A 20,588-nucleotide genomic window follows, 5' to 3' on the forward strand; every position below is an offset into this window, starting at 1 on the left:
CGGGCACCCGAGATTACCCGAGGCTACCCGAGGCTACCCGAGGTTGCCCGAGGATACCCGAGTGTATGACCGAGCTCACCCGCGAAGAGTGCGACGGGAGGGTGTGTGTGGGCGGAGGACACACAAGAGCAACCCGGACAAGAGCAGAGCCTCTTTTGAAGAAGGAGTGGCCGAGGAGGAGGGCAGGCGACCAGATCTCGATCTCGGACCAGATCTCGGCACCTTGAAGTAGTGCCCGAGCACGAGGCTCTCGTCGGAGCAGGACGTGCCTGAGGTGAGGTCACGGGCAGGTAAACGCGAGCGTCCTCCCTTCCGGGGGGGAGTGAGCATCCCATCGCCGAAAGAGCAGCCCCGCGGCGTTGAGAGTGCAAAGCCCGGCGTGCGTGCGGTGGGGCGCGCGGCGCCCGCCTGCGTGGACGTGGACGCCGCACGCGTTCTGCGCGTCCTGCGGTTCTCGGCACAGCGGGTCGACTCCTATTCACGCTCGGTCTCCGGCCGCTGTGGGCGCCTCTCTCCATCGCCCACCCCCGGTGTCGCCTCGCGGCGGGTTCTAGCGCCGGTAAACGAGTAGTCGAACGTCAGCGTTGCCGGGCTTCCTCCCACCTAGAAGCGAATGCATGGTTGATTCATGGACCAGAGCCCACTGTTCGAGGTACGGTAAGGGAAGGTAAGGTACTGTTCGACCGGCGCTGCCCCGTGTATTCAGCGCATCTCGCGTCAAGACGAGGGGAATGCAAGGGACACGAGCACCATACAGCGGACGAGCACCGCGGGACCTCTCACCGGTAGTCTCTCGATGGCTAGTCGGAATGTGGCGACCCTTCCGCATCTAGCCTCCCCCGCGCCGCAAGCCGACTGACTTGGCCGGAGACGGACGCGAGCGGGCCGAAGTAGCCCGGGTAGGGGGCGAATCTGCTTGCGAAGAGCGGGAAGGCAGAGGGGATGAGGGCGGGCTGGTCGACGTCTGCGTACGTGTAGAGGCCGTTCGGCGCAAGAGGGGCCGGCTCGGCGACAGTGACGACGAGCGTCTGCCCGTTGGCGCAGTGGTCGCCTGGAGGAGTGAGCACGAACAAGCTCTCTTCGCTGCTTCGCGAGACACGCACGACCCCCGGGGGCGCGGTCGCACCTTTTGTATGAAGGGCTGCGATCAATGACAATGGGTCGGCCAGCAGGCGGAGACCCCCTCTGGCGCAGCGGGTGCCGACGGAGCACGAGAGGAACCACTTGCCGACGCTGCGCGGCCGGAGGCGGAAGCCAACCGACGCGTCGATGCAGGCGAGGTCGGCGTCGTTCTCGCACCCTCCGCCGTGCTCTCGGCCCGCCAGCAGCCGGGCGCCCTCGTAGTCGCACGCGACGAGGGACTCTGCCGACGCAGGGACGGCCAGTGCGCTCACGTGTCACGAGAGAGGCAGGCTCCTTCCCCTCTGCCTCCGGTGCTAGCTCTTCCTGTAAGGTGGATCCTAAGGTGGATCCTGTGGTTGCCACGTGCGCCTGCAGACGGGTGAGCCCACACGTCGTGGTGTGTCGAGTAGCGGAAGACGAGCGTCGTGCCTAAGCAGCATTGAGTAGTATGATGTACTGTCGCATATTGTGGTGACGAGTAGCGGATGACGAACGTCTCGTGCCTATTCACCAGTGAGTAATGACTGAGTACTTGTCACGTCGCTCGAGGAGCCGGAGGAGCACCGCCGAGGCCGAGAGGGACGGTGATCGGCGCCAGCCCGCCCCCCTCCCGCCGGTGGCCGTGCGGCCGGACGCCGTGCGTGCCTATCTCGGACACCCTCTCGGCTGGCGTCGCGGCGACCTCGAGCCGCGCGGCCACGCCGCCGGTGCTAGATGGTGCTCTCCGTGGTGCTGGCACGTCTCTGGGTCGGAGACGTTGCAAGGGAAGACCTGCGACAAGTGAGGGAGGGAGAGGGGCACGGTGACGGAGCGTGCCCCCGACCCCCACCAGCCGGGAGTCACATGTGTGCTCTCCAGCGATTAAGGCCTGCGGGAGAGGCTTGCAGTACCCGGCGTCGTCGGTCCAGAGGGGGACCACCACCTCGCGCGGGGGCAGCGGCCGCTGCTCATGCGTGTGCACGACGAGGCGCTGCCTAATCAGGCACCACCGGCGGTCCCCGACTGCCCCGCTCTTCACTCATAAGCACGACGAGGCGCAAATGCCCGTTGAAGCAGTGGTCGCTCACGTTGCAAGCGAGGTACAGGTCTTTCTCAGAATTGTTGACGCGGAGCACAAACGGCGTCGCAGCCTCCATGCAGGCCAGGTCAGCCTCGTCGTCGCAACCGCCGCCGCCCATTCTGTTGGCGAGTAGCGTGGCTCCGGCAAAGTCGCACGCCTCGAGGGCCTCGAGCGAGGCGAGGCTCCAGAGGTCGTGATGTGTCGAAAATGTGAAGGAGAGGCGGTCGCCGACGGCCGTGTGGAGCCGAGCAAATCCTGCCGGGCGGTGCACGCCCTCCGACTCGCCCACGATTGTCTTGCAATAGCCTGAGTCGTCGGTCCAGAAGTCCAGGCCATCCCCTCCAACCACGTGAGTGACGGTATTGGCGATGCTGAGCATGGATGCTGCGGCGAGCATAGACAGAGTGTTCGAGAGAGATGATCAGAGCAAAAAGAGCAAAAACAAAAAGACCGGCGAGCCGCCGGCCAGCGTGACGCATCAACGAAACCTCCCATACGTGTTTGGGCTCCTCCTTCGCTGTCCCATCTCCTCATCTCTTTCCCACCTAGGCGGGGCGGGGGTCGGGGGGGCGGCGGGCGCGGGTGCGAGGTGCGGTGCGGTGCGTGCAATCGTGTGTTTGGCGTCATGTCGTGTGTGCCTTCGCTTGTTCCTATTAACAACGAAGTCTAGCTCAAAAAGAAAATCTCTCTGCGCTGTCATCTCCTCATCTCTTTCACCTAGGCGGGGCGGTGGGGGGGCGGCGGGCGCGGGTGCGGGGTGCGGTGCGGTGCGTGCAATCATGTGTTTGGCTTCATGTTGTGTGTGCCTTCGCTTGTTCCTAATTAATTAACAACGAAGGCTAGCTCAAAAAATCCGGTGTGGAAACTGAAAACCAGAGAGAGTGTGTGTGAGTGTGTGTACTCACTCACACAAAAACCAGAGGGATGAACGTTTCGGTTCATTCATCTATCGAGCTTGGATCAGTTGGAGCTAGGCTCGCAGCTGCGCCCCTCTTCGCCCCCGCCTCTGCGCCTGTTAGATAGACACTTCCTCATCTGGAGGATAACACGGAGTCTATTAGCTGGAGGCTTTGTTTCTGTGGGCTTCCCGTCGCTCCGCGCCGGACCCGGGGGGTCCCTCGCGGCGCGACGACATGGACACATACGATGTTGGTTTGGATTTTCAGGTTCGTATGAGGCGGGCCGACGAAGCAGCGCTGGCCGTTAGGCGAGAGCGGCTCGTCTCCCGGTCGTCGCTCACACTTGAACCCCCGCTTGTCGTGGCGCCCGTGGGCGCCATAGGCACAGCAGGAGGCCCTCTTGGCATGTCATGCCAACATCCACCCGAGTTCCCTCGTATTGTCCATGGAAGCCCACGGCCGAGTCCGAGTAATCTAAAATTTTGTTCGATTCCGAGTAATCTGCCGCTCGCCGAGTGAAGAAAATATGTCAGATTCCGAGGAATCTGTAAATCTTCCCTAAATGTCTAATATATGGCATAGGCCATGAGCACTTGAGCACTGGATAGGGTCGGTTCCGCATGGTACGGGACCCCTCGATCGTCTCGCCCTCCCTCGCTGGTGTCCGCTCCGCAAGCTCCATCGGTGAGCTGCGGTGGCGCGCCGGCCTTTTCTCTCTCTGGTGCAGGGGCGAGCAGCGACAGACAATGCCGCTAGCAATGACGAAAGCTTTTTTCACAGCGTGTTGGTGCCAGTGCGCGCCATTCCCGTGCCCAGTGTCGTGAGAGGGAGCGTTGGCCGTTGTAAAATTCGTTCCACAAATTCTTTCCACAGCAGCCCCCCAGCAACTCCATGCCGTCGTCCCAGCTGTGTGCAGGGGCCCGCCCCCGGGCGAGTAGAGGCACACGCACGCGCTCTCGAGGTAGGTCTCTAGGAGCAGAGCCCCGCCCGGCGAGTCTCCAAATGGCGAGTCTCCAAATGGAGCAGAGCCGAGAGTCTCCAAATGGGTCCTCGGAGAGGGTACCCTGGGTGGGCGGGGCCTCTACTCGCCAGGCTTCCCGCCACCGCACACAGCGGGTCGGCAAGAAACACCCGGCCACACGCCCCCCCGGGCCGGTGTGTTGACGCGCCTTCGTTCCCGGGCGACGGGCAACTTGCAGCCGCGCGTGCACGTCGGGCCCCGCCGGAGCCCCGCTCGCGCCGTACGCCGTCCATGCCCGAGCCGCTCTCCGCTGTGTCGCGCGCGTCGGGAGGTGCCGCCGAAGGGCTCGTTGCCACCATTGCGCTCGGCGCGCTATTGCTTCTGCGCGCGGTACACCACCGCTCTGCCAGGCGCGTGCTGGCTATACTGATGGTGAAGGCTGCGGCCTCGGTGGATGCAGCGACCGCCAGCGCCCCCATCCATCCAGATCCAGCGCGGTGTACGGCATGCAAACCGGTGCGAATGGACGTGTGCCATCAGCTGAGCAGTTGGCCCGACCCCACCCGTACATGCACGGCCAGAATGAGCGCGGCGTGGCCCGACCCGGCAGCATCGACCGGCTGCAGCGCTGCAGAAAGACCGTGCCCACTGAGGTATTCAGTTCCCCTCCGGCACAGCCACACGTTCCCCGCCGCTGCGACCGCCACAGCGCCGCGGCGTGTGTGCGGCTTTCAACAGTATACTCTGCAGGAGACCTGAACGACCGGACAAGCATCAGCCCCACTGTAAGGCCCCTTCGCGCTTTGCCACCACCGGCTTGTGTCGTGCCAGGTACGCGTGGCGCGCTGAGTCCATGTTTTTGGTGTGTCGTGTGTGACGGACTGTTTTTTTCGCGTGTGTGAGCTCCAAGTGCTGTGACGAGACACGCGTCGGGACCGCGCGCGCGCACCCTTCAGCTTTTTTTTCGTTTTCGTCCCGCTCCGCTTGCTCGTGTTCTCGTACGCCGTGAACCGTGATGAGCGCAATCAATATGTAACTCGCTGCTATATGTGCGTAGTCTCCGCTCCACACGACATTCCGTATAAGTCCGATAGAATAACCCTGTCAGTTGCGTCACCTCTCGCTCTCTGCCACGACCGCCATTCTGCGTAGAAAGCCCCTGCTGTCCGCTGCGAGGCTGGCGAGCGAAGACGCCTCCACTAGCACCCTGGCGCGGCAGGCGGCCTGCTCCACCTCCCGCAGCACCTGCTCACGCACACGCGGGGTGAGGAGATGCGGCTCGCGGCAAGGGCGCGGTGCTGCCACACCCACCGTGAGCGCACTGCGTAGCTGTGCCGCGCTCCTGCGGGGCGCGATGGAGGCGCAGCGCCGTGGGCACAGGGCTGGGGTTGCGCCCTGTGGGCACGGGGCTGGGTGCACGAGACGAGGCTGGGCTGGCGGTGAGTGGCGTTGCGGCTTCCGAGGGAGGCTCGCCAAAGGTCATATGAGGAAGGCGGTGAAAAGCAGTCTCAGTGGATGCGGTACGCGGCGGTGGGCGGTGGCGTCGGCGGCAGCGCGCCGCTCGGGGACGCGGAGGGTGGCCTCGAGCCGCTCGTGGTCATAGTGGACCAGCGCGACCTGAGTGAAGGAAGTGCGAGTGTGCCGATGCACAAGCAACATCGTCCGTGTGTCGTACATGCATCGCTCACCGGATCAGCAGCGCCGACGTCGCCGGTCAGCGCCACGCGGGCGCGCGTCACGGCGAGCAGGAATCGCGCGGCGTCGAGGTGCATGGGCGCAGCAGCATCGAACGATCTGCGAGAGTAGTGAGCGTCTGAGATGGGCAGAGAGGGTGCGCCGGTGCGGTGAGGCCGCACAGTTGGACGCGCAGATAGGTGGTCGCGTCCATGGGAGTCTCTGGCCTGTTGTCGAGGCTGTAGAGCCGCACCCCGCCATTGCTGGGGACCCGCTGATTTCCCTTTTGTTTGCCGGAACCAGACCTTTTTGATCTGAGTAACCGGGGAAGCCGCCGGTGGCATCTCTTTCCACCCAAGAAGCCCGTTTGGAGGGATGGGCGGCAGTGTGCGGGCGGTGAGTGCTAGTCCTCTCATCAATTTAGAACGAAACACGGAACACGCCCCTCCCTCCCTTCTTCCCTCTACTAGCTGAGGGGCTCGCTAAACGCTCGCCGAGCTCCATGCTGATTGCTGTGCAACACCACCTCCTCACTAATCGTCAGGGGCGCAGAGAGCGCAGTGCACTACGGTGAGGCTGCGCAGCGGGGGCTCACCCCCTGCACCGCGCTCAGCGCGGCGCAGGGGAGGGCGGTCGGTGGCGGCGGCGGCGAGGCGCGAGGCGGTGGCGGCGGTGGTGCGGGCGGCGGGATGACAGGCGAGGCGGCGGCATTGACAGGGGAGGCGGCGGCCACGAGCGGAGCGGCGCGAGAAGGGGGGGGGGGCGGCGGCGAGGCGCCGGTGAGCGAGGCGCCCGCGCCATCAGAGGGACGCGCCGCTGCGAGATGGAGGGCGGCGGTGACGGAGGCGAGGCGCGAGGCGGCGGCGGCGGCGGCGGCGGCGGCGGCGGGTCTCGGTGAGCGGCGGCGGGAGGAGGAGCAGCGGCGGCGGGAGGAAGAGCAGCGGTGGCGCTCGCTCGCTGTTGACGGGAGCGCTTTTGAGCCTGGGAGCCCATGCCACTGCGACCGGCGTGCCCGGGAACGGAGATCGCGCGCGCGCCGCCACTCACGACGCGCGCGCGATCTTCGCGGAGTCGGGTCCCCAGAGGGAAGCGGTCTTCTCGGCCGACGTCCAGCGGCGCGCAAGGAAGCAGGCGCAGCGGAGGCGGCCTAGCACCGGCTCGGCGCCGGGCGGTTGCGCTGCCCGCGAGCCGCGTCCTGAGCCTCGGCAGCGCGCGGCGCGGCGCGGCGCTCGCGCTGCTTCTGTGCCGAGAGCGGCATGATTCGCCAGCTGAAGCTCCAGACTCCTCGGGTCCGCGAGTTGCGCAGGTCACGATTTGCGCAGGTTGAGGGGAAATTGGCGTTATCGTCTGAAAGCAGTCTTGGGTGGTAAGCTTGTGCGGGCCAAGCCCCGCCCCGCCCCGACCCGACCCGATCCACCCCGCTCAGCCCCGCCCCGCCCCCCCCCACCGGACAAACCCTTAAGCCCCCCCACCGGACAAACCCTTAAGCTCCGCCCCCCGGCCCCTCACCGCAGAAGAAAAGATAGGCGGCAGGAACCTCGGGAGTGGAGCTGAGCAACGAGACAGCGCTGGCCTGTTTGTCGAGGCTGTAGAGCCGCACCTGGCTCACCACCGGAGCCATTGGGAAAGAAAAACGAAACGCCGAAAAAAAGGACACGAGTAGCCAACCCAATGCTGCTCCAGTGCGCTGTATCAACCGACCTCTATCAAGCGAACGAGGTGACGATGTCATCCGCCGGGCACTCGTACTCGATCTCCCACGATAGCGAGTAGCCGCCGTCTCCGTCCGTGTGCAAAAGCTCGTCGCCCCACTCCCCTGCCCACTCACGGGCGAACATGCCATGGTACCGCGTGTGCGGCGACGTATAGTGTGCCCCGCCCGAGAACTCCCATGTGCGGAGAGCAGCGAGCAACTCGCGCACGGTGAAGAAGTCGTTTCGCGCTGCTTCAAACCTTTTGCGCGTTCGAGGGGGGTGCACGTGATCACGGCTGCTCGGGTTCTTGAAGTACACCGACGGGCACGCGAGTGCAGCCTGATGCCATTCCGTCTCTGTCAGCGTGCGGCGGAAGTTGCCGGCCTGATCAGCGCGTCCATTCTCGTCGGTCTTCAGCCGGGCCCGCCCGCCGTACAGCTCGCGCCGCGTGAATGTCAGCGACTGGAAGAGATAGGACGGCTCGCGCCCGCTCAAGAAGCGTGGGAAGTTGGCGATGAGATACCATGGAGGCAGCTGATCTCCCAGACGAACGAGCGGCGGACAGCCGAGCGAGACGCCCCACTCCAGCATGCGCGGACTGCGCAGGAAGTCGCTCGGACGTGACGGGGTGAGCGCCCGCCCGGTGGCCTGCTGCGCCGCGCGAAAAGCGCGTGCGACCAGTGCGAAAGCGAGAAGGTCGCGATCCGCCACGTGGCGTGCGATCTCTCTCTCGAGCGCGGCGCCCTCGATGCGCGCCCACAGCACTGCCCAACGACGCAAGAGCCGCCGGTGCAGGAAATCGAGTGCCGCCTCGGTGATGCAGTACGCCGCGTCTTCCCTCGCCTCCTCCTGCAGGCGAAGAGCGCTGCGGCGGCGGGCGATCTCCTCGTCTTGCGAGACGCTCCGCCTGCAGACGCGCCCACGCAGCCTCGCTTGCAAGCGCGTCGCTGCGAGCTGGTGGAATGCCGAGGGAGCTTCACCGCGCGCCCACGTCTCTCGAAGCGGGCAGACAACGGTGGTCTCGCCGCAAGGCAGGTGGAGCTCTGTGCGAGAGGCCAGCGCTGTCGGCTCGCCATCCCAGTAGCGCAGGGCCAAAGAAGCGATGACGAGCTCGAGGAGATGCTGATCGAGCTTGTGCAGGGAGCCACTCTCCTCGCGCCGCGCGCACTGCAGCAGCGCCTTCGCACGCGCTCGAAAGGCAGCCGGGAAGGTGACCCCAGGCGGCCACTCGGCGAAGGGGCCCCTGGGCAGCCATCGGAGCGATGCCATGGCCAGCGGGCTGCGGCCAGCTGCAGCGCAGCCCTGCAGAATGTGCAGCTGCTCGCCGACGCACTCGAGGGCGCAGATGCGCGCGCGAAGGCCGCGCCTCCGCTCCGGCGTCAGCTTGATGCCGTTGATAGGTCTGGTGCTCTCACGCTCCAGCATCTCGCGTTCCCATTTGAGGGCTCCCTGGTGCGCTTCCGCGGCCTTCTCTAGCGCTGGCTCGAGCTTCAGCGGCGCGCTGTCGTTGCTATCGGCACACACGGCTCGAAGCCAGTCGCCACGCACGAGGAACGCGAGAATATCGGCGCCAAAGCCCCGTTCCCCACGCGACGCGAGAAGCAGCGAGTCATACACGGCGTCTCGGTACGCGCCGCGTGTCGCCGGCAGTCCAGCCTTGAGTGCGCGAAGCAGGAGCTGAGCCACACACAGCTTCCGTGCTTCGAAAGCAAGGCACACTGTGCCTTCCTGGACTGCATACTCATGCGCAGGCGGGTACTCTGAGTAACCCACTTTGCGAGGCAAGATCGTCGCGCCAGCGTTGAGGAGCAGCTCCACGAGGCCTGCGTGTCCGTTCTTGACGGCAAGCGACAGCGGGTGATAGTGCTCACAGTCTCGCTGCGACAGGACGCCTGCTTCCCCGTCAACCCAGGCGCCGGCAGCCAAAGCTGCACGGGCAGCTTCAAAGTTGAGTTCGCGGCCGTACAAACCACACGCGCACATAAGCTCGCCGCTCAGGGTCTCGCGAGGTCCGCGCATCGTCGCTCTGGTCCGTATCTCACACGAGGAGAGTCTCGGCTCGGATCACGCGCCGGCGGTGATATTGCGTGGGCACCCCGTGCCGCCGCGGAAAAGGGCCTGTAGCTTCGCGATGTGTCGCGGACAAACCCAAGTAGACGCGAGGTCGGGCGCGGGTTCCTCTTCATTCATTTTCGGGCGGGGGACGCACGCCGCGTGGGGCGAGGGGGCAAGTGTGTGTACCTGCTTGCGGAGCCAACTGCGGCCCTCCTCTTCATCCATCTCGGTAGGTAGGTAGGTAGAAAGGTGAAGAACAGCCAGGCTCGGACTGGACACCGACGCGGTATGGGTGGACGCAAGACAGATGATGACGACACGCACGAGCGACACACAGACACAAAAGCTCACAAGACACACAGCCAGCGGGCTGCCACACACCCTGAGTCGGCGTACACATAACTCAAGGCCATATCCTCCCTGTCGCCCCCCCCAGCACTCCACATCTCGCTCTGGTCCGAAAAAAAATTCGCTGCGAAAGCGAGGAAAAAGAAACTTCGCCGTCGCCCCGGCCGGCTGCCGCTGCCGCTGCCGCAGTGTTGGGCGTCCCACTCCGAGTTTTCAGAAGACACTTCGGCGCCTGTCCCTCCCCGCCGCCCCCGTCCCAGTCCCACTGCCGCCTCGGACTCTGGATGCCTGCCTACTCGGCTCTCGCCAGCGGTGGCGCTGTGCGGCCGCCACGCGCCACCTGCCTCCTTCTCGCCAGCTTCGCGGCCGGCTCCGGCCTCTGGCTTCTCGTCGGCTCGCAGAAGGAGGAGCAGCCGGACGTGGCGAGCCCACGCACTCAGCGTAGCGCTCGATCTGCGGCACAACTCGCGAAGTGGTTCAGATGGCAGGCCGTGCTGGCGAGTGAAGCGGCAGCACACACTGCTTCGCCGGGCAAGGGCTCGCTCGCGCTCTGGGGTGAATGACACACACACACACACACACACACACACACACACACACACACACACACACACACACACACACACACACACACACCACACAACACACACACACACACACACACACACACACACACACACACACACACACACACACACACACACACACACACACACACACACACACACACACACACACACACACACACACACACACACACACACACACACGGGCACACAGGCACACACACACACACACTCACAGGCACACACAGGCACACACAGGCACACACACAGGCACACACTTCGGCCTGGTCCGTCGGCCGCAGTCGTCGCGCCACCTCCTCCTCTGCAGGCGACTCCATCACCGAGTCTTGGCGCGGCACGTCGTACGGCACTCCCGCAGGCCGCGCCAACGGCACGCCCGCGGTGCTCGCACAGACCCTGGCGCGGCGGTGGCCCTCGCCGGCTGTGCTCGCAATCTCGGGCGGCCAGACGCAGCAGCTGCGGCGGCTGGACGGCCGCGTCTCTCTTCACACCTGCCGGCCCGCGAGCAGGCGACCAGACGCAGCACCTGCTTTGGCGGCTGGGCGACGGGGGCGAGCTCCCTCCGCCGCTCGCGTCGGACGGCGCCCTCACCGCCGTCGTGATGATCGGCACCAACAACCTCGGCGCGGGGCACCTGCCCGGCCCGACGGCGGAGGGAGTGCTCGCCGTCGCGCGCGAGTACCTGCGGCGCAGCCGCGGCCGCCTGCTGCTCTGCGCTCTGCTGCCGCGAGGCCACACTGCCGCTCGCGACACTGCCGCTCGCAATCTCGACGCGGGAGCTGCGTCCAATCTCGGCTCGACCTCGGCCGGTAGGCGACGGGGCCGAGCTGCTCCCGCGCCTCTGCCCGCCGCGCTGCGACCGCAGAGGTGCGCCGTTCCGCTCCTTCATGCCCGCGGTGGAGAAGGTCAACCAGCGGCTGCGTGAGGAGGCCGGCGGCGGTCGGCTAAGTGTCGACTTCCCTGGCCGCGTCTCTTACGTCGATTGCGGCGGCCCCTTCCGTGCGGGCGGCGGGCGGCGGGAGGGCGGCGAGGAGGAGGCAGAGGAGGTCGTGGTGCGACTGATGCCTGACCGGCTCCACCCGAACCCCGAAGGCCGCCCCGTCAGCAACCCCGACCCTCGCGGCGCCGGCACCGAGAGGCACGAGGCGCGCGTAGCCCCGCGTAGGCCACCAGCTGCTGGCGCGCTGCCTCGAGACGGCCCTCCTCGGCAAAGGCTGGGGCGTGCAGCCGACCGGCTACTCGCGGCTCGGTTTACCTCTCGGAGGCTCTGCGCCGTGACACGCAAGAGAACACTGCAGGAACACCCGAGTACGCCAAGATGGACGTCGTGTCTGATGACGCACATAATGCACCGGGGCAAGTGGGTCACACTCCCCGTAGGTCATAGCCGCGATCGAGGCATGTGTAGAGAGAACCCCATTGATGGATGGCCCAGCTGACCGACGCGCATGCTTTTGCGTAATGGCTTGTACAGTAACCTAAAAATCACAGCCGGTATGCGGTAACCCGAACCGCGCCGTCGCCGGGGGCTAAGCAGTGCGGCAAGTCCACCCGAACTCTAGGCGAGGCGTCGACCACTCCTTCGGAATAGCTCTGTCAGTGGCTGCACTAGACGCCCAGAGATGGCGCGCGGCGCGGGCGGATGACTGGAAGAGAAAATGCGGAGATGCTAGCTCGCAGGTAGATGTGCTCAGCCAAGGGCAGGGGATGAGGGGAATGTGTCAGTGTGAGGGGTGCACCAACCGCAGAGCGTTGTGTTTTGCCTTTAAGACTTGAACAGTTTTTTCCGAACGCCGTCGAGCCGAAGATAAAACGAAACCTGCCTCCCAGCGCTTGCGCTTTTGCCCGTTTTCGACGCGGTGGAGGAGCTACGGCTTTACCAGCGGCGCCCTCCTTGTTCCTTGGTTTCCACCCGCGCTGCTTCACGCGTAGAGCTAGTTCCATTTCACTGTGGCACAGCTCGCGTTACAAAAAACCTTGATTTTGACTATTTACCTCTCGGTGCCTTCCAGAGGCAGCTGCAATTGGGCGCTACTTTTTTCGTTTACCTACATTTTAAGGGAGTAGGTACATTGTTGGCAAGTCAGGACACAGAGCTCACACAAATTCACAGATGTGTGTGCGCGCGCGGGGTGTGTGGGCTGTGTCCCACACACATAGACTCTGTGCGGCTCTATAATATTTCGGGGTGCGTCGCTCTCGCGCGAGTCGCGCCGATGCGCGGTGCGCGCTGACCGATACACGCCGCCACCAGCTCACAATTCGCGCCGTGTGCGCGCGTTAAATGCGATTGGGATGCCAGCCGAGAGGATTCCCTCGCTCGGCGTTGGCAATCGCCATTCTTTGGCAGCTCCAGCTGTGGACATGCAAAGTGGCCGTGATGCTCAAGACGACATCGGCAAGCAAATCGAGTTGAACCGATAGTGCGGCGCCGACTTTTGCAGACAAGCGCCGTAGTCGCGGACCATCCGCACCTCCACGGGGAGCGCCTCGAGGGTGATGTTGAGCACGTGCGCCTGCTCGCAGAGGCGGTGACGTGAGAAGACGCGCTTGGCGCTCGCTCGAGGCTGTAAGAGGGCAGCCGCGCCGCAACGTGCATCGTACATTCCTCAATCCAAGCGCGCGAGCCGCAAAGCCGGGTACGGAGGTGCCAGATGCGGCGCAGTCGTTCGGCGAAGTCAACGCTAAGGCCCGATGCAGTGTCGCTGCGGTCGAGGCATAGGGGTATGTCGCTGGTGTAGCTTTTGAGGCAGCAGCGCGCCTGGGAGGGTGGAGGGAAAGAGGGATGCAGAAGTGTCTCGCCCTAACGAAGCCTGAATGCGTCGCCGAAACGGGCGTGGCTACCGCTCCCCTAACTGCGACCAGTTGGGGCTCGATCGCTCACCTCTCCGGCAGGTACGAGATAGCGCAGTGCCGGCGAGTCGGGCACATAAGTCCACGCGTTGCACCCTCGTCCGGGAGGGGCGGAGGCAGCGTGGCGCCCGCAGGCAGCCTCGCAGGTGGCGGGCCCCGCCGCCGGATCGACTGGCGCCAGGACATCGCAGGTGAGGTCGTGTCCGGGGAGGTCGCAGTGCTGCACGCGCCGACCGTGGTGTAGAGCTCGGAGGCGGGCCTAGCCGCGGCGTTCATTGGCGATTAGGTCATCTGCTGTGGCCGTCTGCAACTCTCTCGGGGAGTTGGCACCTGGGCCGACATCGGCAGGAGGTGGCCCTCGGGGAAGAAGCCGAGCCACCATCTGGAAGAGTTGGCCATCAGGATGCCGTCGGCGGCGCTGCGGCCGAGGACGAGAAAGAGGTCGGACACGGAGATGCCGCTCTCGCGCTGCTCAGCGTACCAGTCATTGCGCTGCTCCTGCTGCTCCGCCGGCGACTTGTCGTGGTCGTATGCGATCGGGCCGAGTTCGCCGCCGTAAGGGTGCGCCCACATGCCGTTGGGACCGGGTAGCGTGGTGGCTGGCGGCATGTCCTCGAGGACGGCGATATCTGGGCGCGTCTTGATGACGTGCGAGTATGCGACTCCGTCTGCCGCCTCCGCCTCTCGGATCAGGCGCAGGCACTCTGGCCAGCGCGAGTACTGCTCACTCGCCCCGGAGACGATGACCTGGAGGACCAGCGACGCGAGCTTAGGGCCTCGCGAGGATCAGGCCATGACTAGGGGTCGTGGGAAGGGACCGAAGAGTTTGACTGAGGATCGCAAACGGCAAGCGGGCGGGAGGGAGGAAACCTGGCGCGGCTGCAGCGTACGCAGCGCTCGTCGCACCTCAGGCGAGGACGCGTTCTCTGCGAGCACCACGAAGACGTCCGACGGCGCATTGAGTGGCTTGATTGCCTGCGACGGCGCAGCGCACGGGGGCGCTTTGGTGGCTGTCTTGCAAGGACAGGGGCGGCGGTCGGAGGGCATCAGCCAATTCACTAGACTTGGGGGCCGTGGATCTCCGGGTTTGGCTGTGCCGCGGCGGCGTCCTAAGAGCTCACGTGCTTGAGGTAGTTTTGGTAGACAACCGGATGCCAGAGGGTCCTCGCCGACCCAGAGAGGCTGCGAAGGAGGAGGTGAGCGGTCATCAGGGGCAAGGCCGAGGCCAGGCATGCGTGTGCATTGGGTCCACGGTATGCGTGTGTGTGAGCCGCGTCGGGAGGCGGCTGGTCACCAGTGAGCGATGCGGTTAGTGGTGGTAGGCCGTCCTCCTCCTGTGCTTCTCATGCCCACCAGCCGGTCTGGCAGAGCAGAGAGACGCTTTCGTGCGTCGATGCCTGCGAGCTGGCTCAACGCGGCGAGGAGCACTCCGCCCATGACGGCCGACCCCATTGTGGCGGATTCGTCGGCCGATCGGCTGCGTGGCGTCCGCGACTGCCACCGGCACTTGCGAGGGAAGTGCCCGCCGCAGCCCGTCCTGTTTGCGACTTTGTCCTCACACAAGAATACAGGGCACGCACAGCACACACGGGCAGTCGAGAACGGACGGAGCGACCGACGACGCTGCGACAGTCATTCTCGCTCGCTAAAAAAGAGAAGGCAAGGTGCCGTGCCACCGAGTTCAATTCATTAAACAAAGAACAATTTCTCTAGGTTCTCGAGCGAGGTGGATATCCTTTGTCCTTTGGCCCGCCGCGTTGGGTAGCGAGGATTGGTGTGACGCGATCACGCAGGCGTGTTTTCTGACGGCCGACCGTCAGTGCACGGAGTTGCTTGCCCCCCTTTCTCCGACTGCCCCGGCTAGTTCACAGAAGTGACCCCATGCGTCAAACCCGAGACCTAGCGCCGGTGGGTTGGAGGGGGCTCGCTGCAAGGAAGGGCGGTGTGAGAGGCCGATCCTCGTAGTCCGCCCCGTTCCTCCCCATCGGGCCGCATGAGCGGCCTGAAGAACAATTTTCTTCACCGAGTCCACATCTCGAGTCCCCCATAGCGCATAGGTAGTGATCTTCGGGTGTCGGTGGCTTGCCCATACCTCGAGAACCCTTGCGCAGAGCCCCGGAGGAAGGGGCAACCACTAGGTGGTGTGATTTCGAGGAAAACTCGGCGTCGCGAGCTCGCGGCGCCCCGTTTTCGGGCTCCGGGGGCGCGGGGTGGGCACCGTAGGCGGCGGGCTGACGGGCGGGCCGGGCGGCGAACTGGGCCGGCCGTGGGGCGCGAAACCCATGCAAAACGCGTATTTGGTGCGAGCAAAAGTGCGCCGTTTTCTCCGCCGGCGCCGGCGGCGCACTCTGCGCCGGCGGCGCAGACGTGCGCCGCCGGCGCAGATTTGGGGCCCCACACGCTCAACCCAGACGCTCATGAGTCTCTCGCTGGCCGATCTGCAGCGCCTCTGCGCGGCAAAAAGCCATCCGACCAACCCAACCACGCGGGCACCCCTCCTGGAGCCCTCCGCCGCTGCCGCCGCCGCCGCCGCCGCCGTCGCCGCCGCCGCCGCCGCCGCCGCCGCCGCCGACGCCGCCGACGCCGCAGCAGCCGCCGCCGCCTCCCGCCCAAGGGGCGGACGGAGAGGCCCGCGGTGCCTCCACCGCGGCACCGCTGTCTAAGTGAGGGGTGTACCACGACGCTAGTGTGTACGTCCCTGTGTTTCCGTGAGAGACGAGAGCGAGCTCTCGCCGTCCATCGTCCATGACCCGCATAAGGCATATATCGCATGTGCATGATCGCTCCATGGTGATCCACCAGCCAGTACGTATATTTCTCGTGCTTTTTACGGTTTGGGGGTGTCACACTTTCACACGGTAGCGGTGTGCTAGGTCCGTGTGTGGTGTGCCAGCCCCTATGTGGTGCGGCGCAGAGTGCGCCGTTAAAAAGTGCGCCGCCGGCGCAGAGTGCGCCGGCGCCGGCGCAAAAGTGCGCCGGTGCCGGCCGGCCGGCGCAGAAGCCGGGAAGGTTTCTCCGCCGTTCCGGCGCCCACACTCGGTTGCCCCTTCCTACCTTGCGGCTTGCCCATACCCAATGGAGTCTGAGCCCGGCCTTGGCGCCGAGCCGGAACCTGAGGTGGGCGCGGAAGGGATGCTTGCTAGCGCTGCGGAGTTTGCCGGAGCATACCCGATCTCCCTCGCGTGCGCCCTTCTCTTCGCCGCGTGGCAACTCGCGCAGCTGCTCCAGCACTCCCGCTCCGGCTCGACGCTCGGCGGCGCTGCTGCGAAGGAGGACGCGCTGCTGCGGGCGAGGCAGGTGCAGCAGGAGCGGATGGCGCGCGCCGCGGAGGAGCGTGCTGCGTCGGCGCCGTCTCCCGCTTGCTGCGACGGCGGCGGTTGCAGCGACAGCAGCCTCCCGGACCGGCTGACGAGCGCCCTCGCCAAGGCTCCGGCGTCAGGCAAGGCGCCGGCGTCGAGTGAGGCTCCGGCGTCGGGCAAGGCGCCCGCAAAACTGCCCGCCGACAAGCAGAGCGTGACTGCGCGCCTCGCAAAGATTGAGCGCGGTAAGGGCCCATCGGAGCACAACCCGCTGCAGGGCCATGCCTCCAGCTCCTCCTCGGCCGGCATCTGTCGCCGCAAGAAGGGCGGGTGACAGTAAGCGCCGCGCCGTTCCGCCTCTCGCCTGCGAGCAAGGAGACACTTCCCGCCAGGCAGAGGCGGCACCGCGCGCCCGACCGACTCCTCTACCCTAGACTCCGCCGAACGCACCGGTCTGACATGACGCGGCCGCCCCCCAACCCAGCGCTGCCTGGGCGGGGCGGTGCCGCCGAGGATCGCCCCAGATGCAATCGCTGATATCGCTCCTTCACCGACCTCGTGTTGATGTTCGTGAGATGCGAGCTGCCACAGCTCGCCTTCACCCCGCTGTCTATTCCGTGATCGTTTTGTGTCTCTTTTCCCCCTGTGGCTCTCTGCAAAACTTTCTCAGACACTCCCTGCCGACGGAGTTTTGATACCTGGAGTCTCTCCATTCGACGGACCGCGTGCATGGCGCAGCCCCCACGAAGGCTGGGCGGAGGGGCGGGGGGCTGAGCAGGCGGTGCACGCTCGACGGCGCCGCGGCGCTCCGGCGCTCCCGCCGGCGGGGGTGCGGGGCGCGGCCGGAGCGCCGGGGTGCGCACGCGCAAGCCAGCGCGCCGGCTCGCACTGGCTGCTCTCGACACGATTCAAGCTCAGTGTCACGATTCAAACGAGGCCGTGTCGACACGATTCAGCTCAGGTCTCTTGCCTGCACCGTCATTCGCCTCGCCCGAACCGTCACTTGTCTCGCACGTTGCCTCACGCAGAGTCGACCTTGACGATGCCCCGTGGCTTGTACGTCGCCATCTCCGCCTTCACATCTGGGTCCGAGACGACGTGGAGCATGAAGACGCCGCTCGCCGCGAAGGCTGCGTCGAGCGCTGCGTCGATCTGCGAATCGTCGGTGAGCTGAATGCCGTCGGCACCGTAGGCACGCGCGAGGGCAAGATAGTCGGGACCGGCAAGGGCGCAGCCCTGGGCGTTGTTGAAGCCGAACTCAACCCGGCCGAGGACCTTGTTGTCGATGACGATGATCACCAGGCGCGAGTTCATCTGGATGGCCGTTCCGAGCTCATTGAGCGTCATCTGGAAGCCACCGTCGCCGGCGATGACGATGCCCGTTGCGCTGGGGCCGCGTTGCGCCGAGGCGACGATGCCGGCACAGAGTGCGTAGCCCATCGTGCCGAGACGCTCCGAGGAGAGCACGACTGAGCCGCGACGCAGCCGCAAGGAGAGCGACGTCCACAGCGTGATGTCGCCCGTGTCGACGCACACGACATCGTTGGCGCCCAGCCGCGGGCCGAGCCGAGCGAGCAGTTGCGCCTGGTGGCAGTAGCTCGAACGCGCGACGGTCTTGAGCATCGCGGTGGGCGCTCTGAGCGTCGGCGCCGGTTGGCGCGGCGCAGCCACGTCTGTAGAGAGACCAGCCTTGCGTGCAACTCGTGCGCGGAGAGCCTTGATCACGCGATTGGCGTTCGTCTCGAGAGCCATCGCCTCGGCACGCTCGATTGACGCCCACCACACATATCGCCCACCACACACAACAGTGGCTGCGTGCATGGCAGAACTTGAGAGCTCCGCAAGGCTCTTGGGCAGGAACTAACGAGGCGCTTGCACACGGTGGCCACGTCTGCGGTCACTGAGAGCTCCGCCTCGAAATGCATGGCCAGGCCAAAGGAGTCGGTGGTCACCTCGACGAGCTTGCGCACCTGCAGGCCATGCAAATTGCACAGGAGCACCGAGAGCTCGCTGACGGCGAAGGCTACGACGAGCGTCGTCTTCTCAAGCACGGCGGCCGTGCCCCTCATACCCGGCTTGCCGTGCACGCCGATGACACCCATAGCGTGGTAATCGTCCTCGTCGACGGCGCTCAGACTGCGTGTGACGATGGGCGCGTTGAGCCGGTGTGCGAGCGCGAGGATTTCAGGACCGGCATCGCGCGCCTCGCAGCCGATTGCGAAGCAGATGCGCTCGCCCTCTGCGGTGAGCAGCGCCGCCAGCCGTTGGAGCGACGCGTCCGAGGGCGGTCCAGCCTTGACGCGCTGCAGGAGGGTCTCAGGGCTGCATGAGAGGACGCGCGCCGGCGGCGACGCCACGGTAGCGACCTGGATGTCGACGGGGATGGCGATGTGCACGGCGGCGCGCTTCGTGAAGGCGATGGCGATGGCATCACGGATTACCGAGAGAAGTTGCGTTGGGTCGGCGATCGTGATCGAATAGGCGAGGCCTCCCGCCGCGAGTAGCCGTGCCTGGTCAATGTCCTGGAACTCGGAGTGGCCCTGATCACTGCGGGGCTTGCAGCCGGTGAGGGCGATGACAGGCACTCGGTCCAGCTGCGCATCGAGGAGGCCCGTGACCAGATTGGAGACTGCGGGGCCCGACGTAGAGAGACAGCAGCCGAGCGCCTTGCCGTTGCTCAGCTTTCCCGCCGCGGCGGCCATGAGCGATGCGTTGGCCTCGTTGCGGGTGCACACCCAGGTGAGGCTCTTGTGGCTGCAGACGGCATTGACTAGTGGCACTACGGCGCCACCGTGACCGCCATAGACGTGGCTCACGCCAGCCTCGGCGAGAGCATTGCAGACGATCTCCGAGCAGGTAATAGGAGTTTGTGCAGTGGGAGCACCGGGAGCAGCATCCTTCTCTGGGCGGCATTCAGGTAGGGACGCGGTTGGGACGGCGTTTTCAGACACCTCGGGGCGGCGGCGATGCCTCCGATTTGGGCGGCGGGGGCGTGGGGGTGGGCTCCACTGAGACCTCCGTCGCCTTGCTCTCGACGCAGCCCATGGCTGTGCTGGCCTGGTGCGCTCGCGGCCGAAGCGCACGTGAGCGCGGCCCGCGGCGGGCGGCTCGGCGCGGGGAAGGGGGCCGGGGAAGGGGGCCGGCGACGTGGCAGCAGCGCGGACGTGAGGCGGAGGTCCAAGTAGTTTCCGGGACTGTTGACCTTTTGCGCATAGTGCGCATATCGCGAAACGCTCAAAGAAAGCAAGAACGCAAATACCGTCCGGCTCGCGCCAGCCCGGCCCCGCTCCCACGCCGCACGCCACCTGCACGCCTCGCCGGCCTGGCCGCTCGCCTCCACGCCCGCCTCGCCGCCCGCCGCCCAAGCCCCGCGCTCGAACGCCGCCGCCTTCCTTCTCCATCAGCGCACGCCGCCTTGCAGCCTCGCTCCCAGACTTTGCGCGTGCCACGACAGCCTGCCAATTGCTCAGCTTGAGCTCAACAAGGTTTTCCGGAAAACAAAAAGGAAAACAGAGGGTCCCCAGCACTTTGCGTTTCCGGAAATTTCCACTTAGGGAAAACAGAGGGTGTTTGGTGCTCCATTCTGGAAACTCGCGAGTTTCCCTGAGTCTGAGAGCTGGTCTGGGCCGCAGTCTGGGGCAAAATCTGAGGCAAAATTGAGGAAATCGACAAAATACGGAGTTTCCCCGGAAAATAGAGAGGAAAAGAGAGGGTGTTGTAGAGAAAAAAGGAAAGGAAAACAGACGGGGTGCGAGAGGCAAACCTTGTTGAGCCCAATGCTCAGCCCGCGCCAACTGGCCCGCGTGCTTCGCCGCACCAGCGCCCCGCCAGCCCGAGCCCGCGACGCACGCCCCGCGCCACGCCAGCGCCCCTGTCACTGATATAGGGAGGGCTGTCGCGTCGCCCCGCACAAGACGTCCTGCGAGGCTTGAGCGTCAGCCCCTCAGGTACTGAAATCTCATTCATGCACCTCTACTGAAGTAGTCTCTTAGAACACTTTCGTAAACTCATTGACGTATTCTGCGAGGTTGCTAAA

At 65.4% G+C, this 20,588-nt stretch overlaps 7 protein-coding genes across 7 annotated transcripts; 2 read left to right on the forward strand and 5 right to left on the reverse strand.

Moving 5' to 3' along the window:
- Nucleotides 1-800: 800 nt before the first annotated feature.
- On the reverse strand, nt 801-3,124 carry EMIHUDRAFT_233254 (hypothetical protein; the record flags this gene model as incomplete). Its single annotated transcript, XM_005782262.1, has 7 exons — nt 801-1,051; nt 1,127-1,361; nt 1,580-1,625; nt 1,805-1,893; nt 1,952-2,044; nt 2,112-2,566; nt 3,100-3,124. 7 exons carry the CDS (start codon nt 3,122-3,124, stop codon nt 801-803), a joined length of 1,194 nt encoding a protein of 397 aa, XP_005782319.1.
- Nucleotides 3,125-5,155: 2,031 nt separating this feature from the next.
- EMIHUDRAFT_233257 (hypothetical protein) lies at nt 5,156-5,814 on the reverse strand (the record flags this gene model as incomplete). The annotated part of the gene is made up of 3 exons (XM_005782263.1): nt 5,156-5,287; nt 5,567-5,659; nt 5,731-5,814. The coding sequence occupies 3 exons, from the start codon at nt 5,812-5,814 to the stop codon at nt 5,156-5,158; spliced, it is 309 nt and encodes a 102-aa protein (XP_005782320.1).
- A 559-nt stretch (nt 5,815-6,373) lies between these two features.
- EMIHUDRAFT_365580 (hypothetical protein) lies at nt 6,374-6,842 on the reverse strand (the record flags this gene model as incomplete). Its single annotated transcript, XM_005782264.1, has 2 exons — nt 6,670-6,842; nt 6,374-6,636 (listed from the first exon to the last, which is right to left on the reverse strand). Coding segments are annotated over exons 1-2 (160 nt in total), but the record flags the coding sequence as incomplete, so codon positions are not given.
- A 580-nt stretch (nt 6,843-7,422) lies between these two features.
- Nucleotides 7,423-9,429, reverse strand: EMIHUDRAFT_233258 (hypothetical protein; the record flags this gene model as incomplete). Its single annotated transcript, XM_005782265.1, has 2 exons — nt 7,423-9,143; nt 9,282-9,429. 2 exons carry the CDS (start codon nt 9,427-9,429, stop codon nt 7,423-7,425), a joined length of 1,869 nt encoding a protein of 622 aa, XP_005782322.1.
- A 599-nt stretch (nt 9,430-10,028) lies between these two features.
- Nucleotides 10,029-11,870, forward strand: EMIHUDRAFT_442594 (hypothetical protein). Its single transcript, XM_005782266.1, has 5 exons — nt 10,029-10,368; nt 10,708-10,839; nt 10,910-11,131; nt 11,214-11,492; nt 11,566-11,870. Exons 1-5 carry the CDS (start codon nt 10,098-10,100, stop codon nt 11,676-11,678), a joined length of 1,017 nt encoding a protein of 338 aa, XP_005782323.1. The 5' UTR covers nt 10,029-10,097; the 3' UTR covers nt 11,679-11,870.
- A 4,414-nt stretch (nt 11,871-16,284) lies between these two features.
- On the forward strand, nt 16,285-17,225 carry EMIHUDRAFT_442595 (hypothetical protein). The gene has a single exon (XM_005782267.1). It carries the CDS (start codon nt 16,329-16,331, stop codon nt 16,884-16,886), a length of 558 nt encoding a protein of 185 aa, XP_005782324.1. The 5' UTR covers nt 16,285-16,328; the 3' UTR covers nt 16,887-17,225.
- Nucleotides 17,226-17,572: 347 nt separating this feature from the next.
- EMIHUDRAFT_233263 (carboxylyase) lies at nt 17,573-19,597 on the reverse strand (the record flags this gene model as incomplete). The annotated part of the gene is made up of 3 exons (XM_005782268.1): nt 17,573-18,307; nt 18,433-19,398; nt 19,562-19,597. The coding sequence occupies 3 exons, from the start codon at nt 19,595-19,597 to the stop codon at nt 17,573-17,575; spliced, it is 1,737 nt and encodes a 578-aa protein (XP_005782325.1).
- Nucleotides 19,598-20,588: the final 991 nt, after the last annotated feature.

Source organism: Emiliania huxleyi (assembly GCF_000372725.1).
Source record: "Emiliania huxleyi CCMP1516 chromosome Unknown EMIHUscaffold_190, whole genome shotgun sequence".
Lineage (NCBI taxonomy): Eukaryota > Haptophyta > Isochrysidales > Noelaerhabdaceae > Emiliania > Emiliania huxleyi.

Coding starts and splice junctions, on each gene's coding strand:
- EMIHUDRAFT_442594 (XM_005782266.1), top strand. CDS start 10,098: ATGCCTGCCTACTCGGCTCTCGCCAGCGGTGGCGCTGTGCGGCCGCCA. Junction 10,840..10,909: donor GGCTGTGCTCGCAATCTCGG/GCGGCCAGACGC, acceptor GCCCGCGAGCAG/GCGACCAGACGCAGCACCTG. Junction 11,132..11,213: donor CTGCGCTCTGCTGCCGCGAG/GCCACACTGCCG, acceptor CTCGGCCGGTAG/GCGACGGGGCCGAGCTGCTC.
- EMIHUDRAFT_442595 (XM_005782267.1), top strand. CDS start 16,329: ATGGAGTCTGAGCCCGGCCTTGGCGCCGAGCCGGAACCTGAGGTGGGC.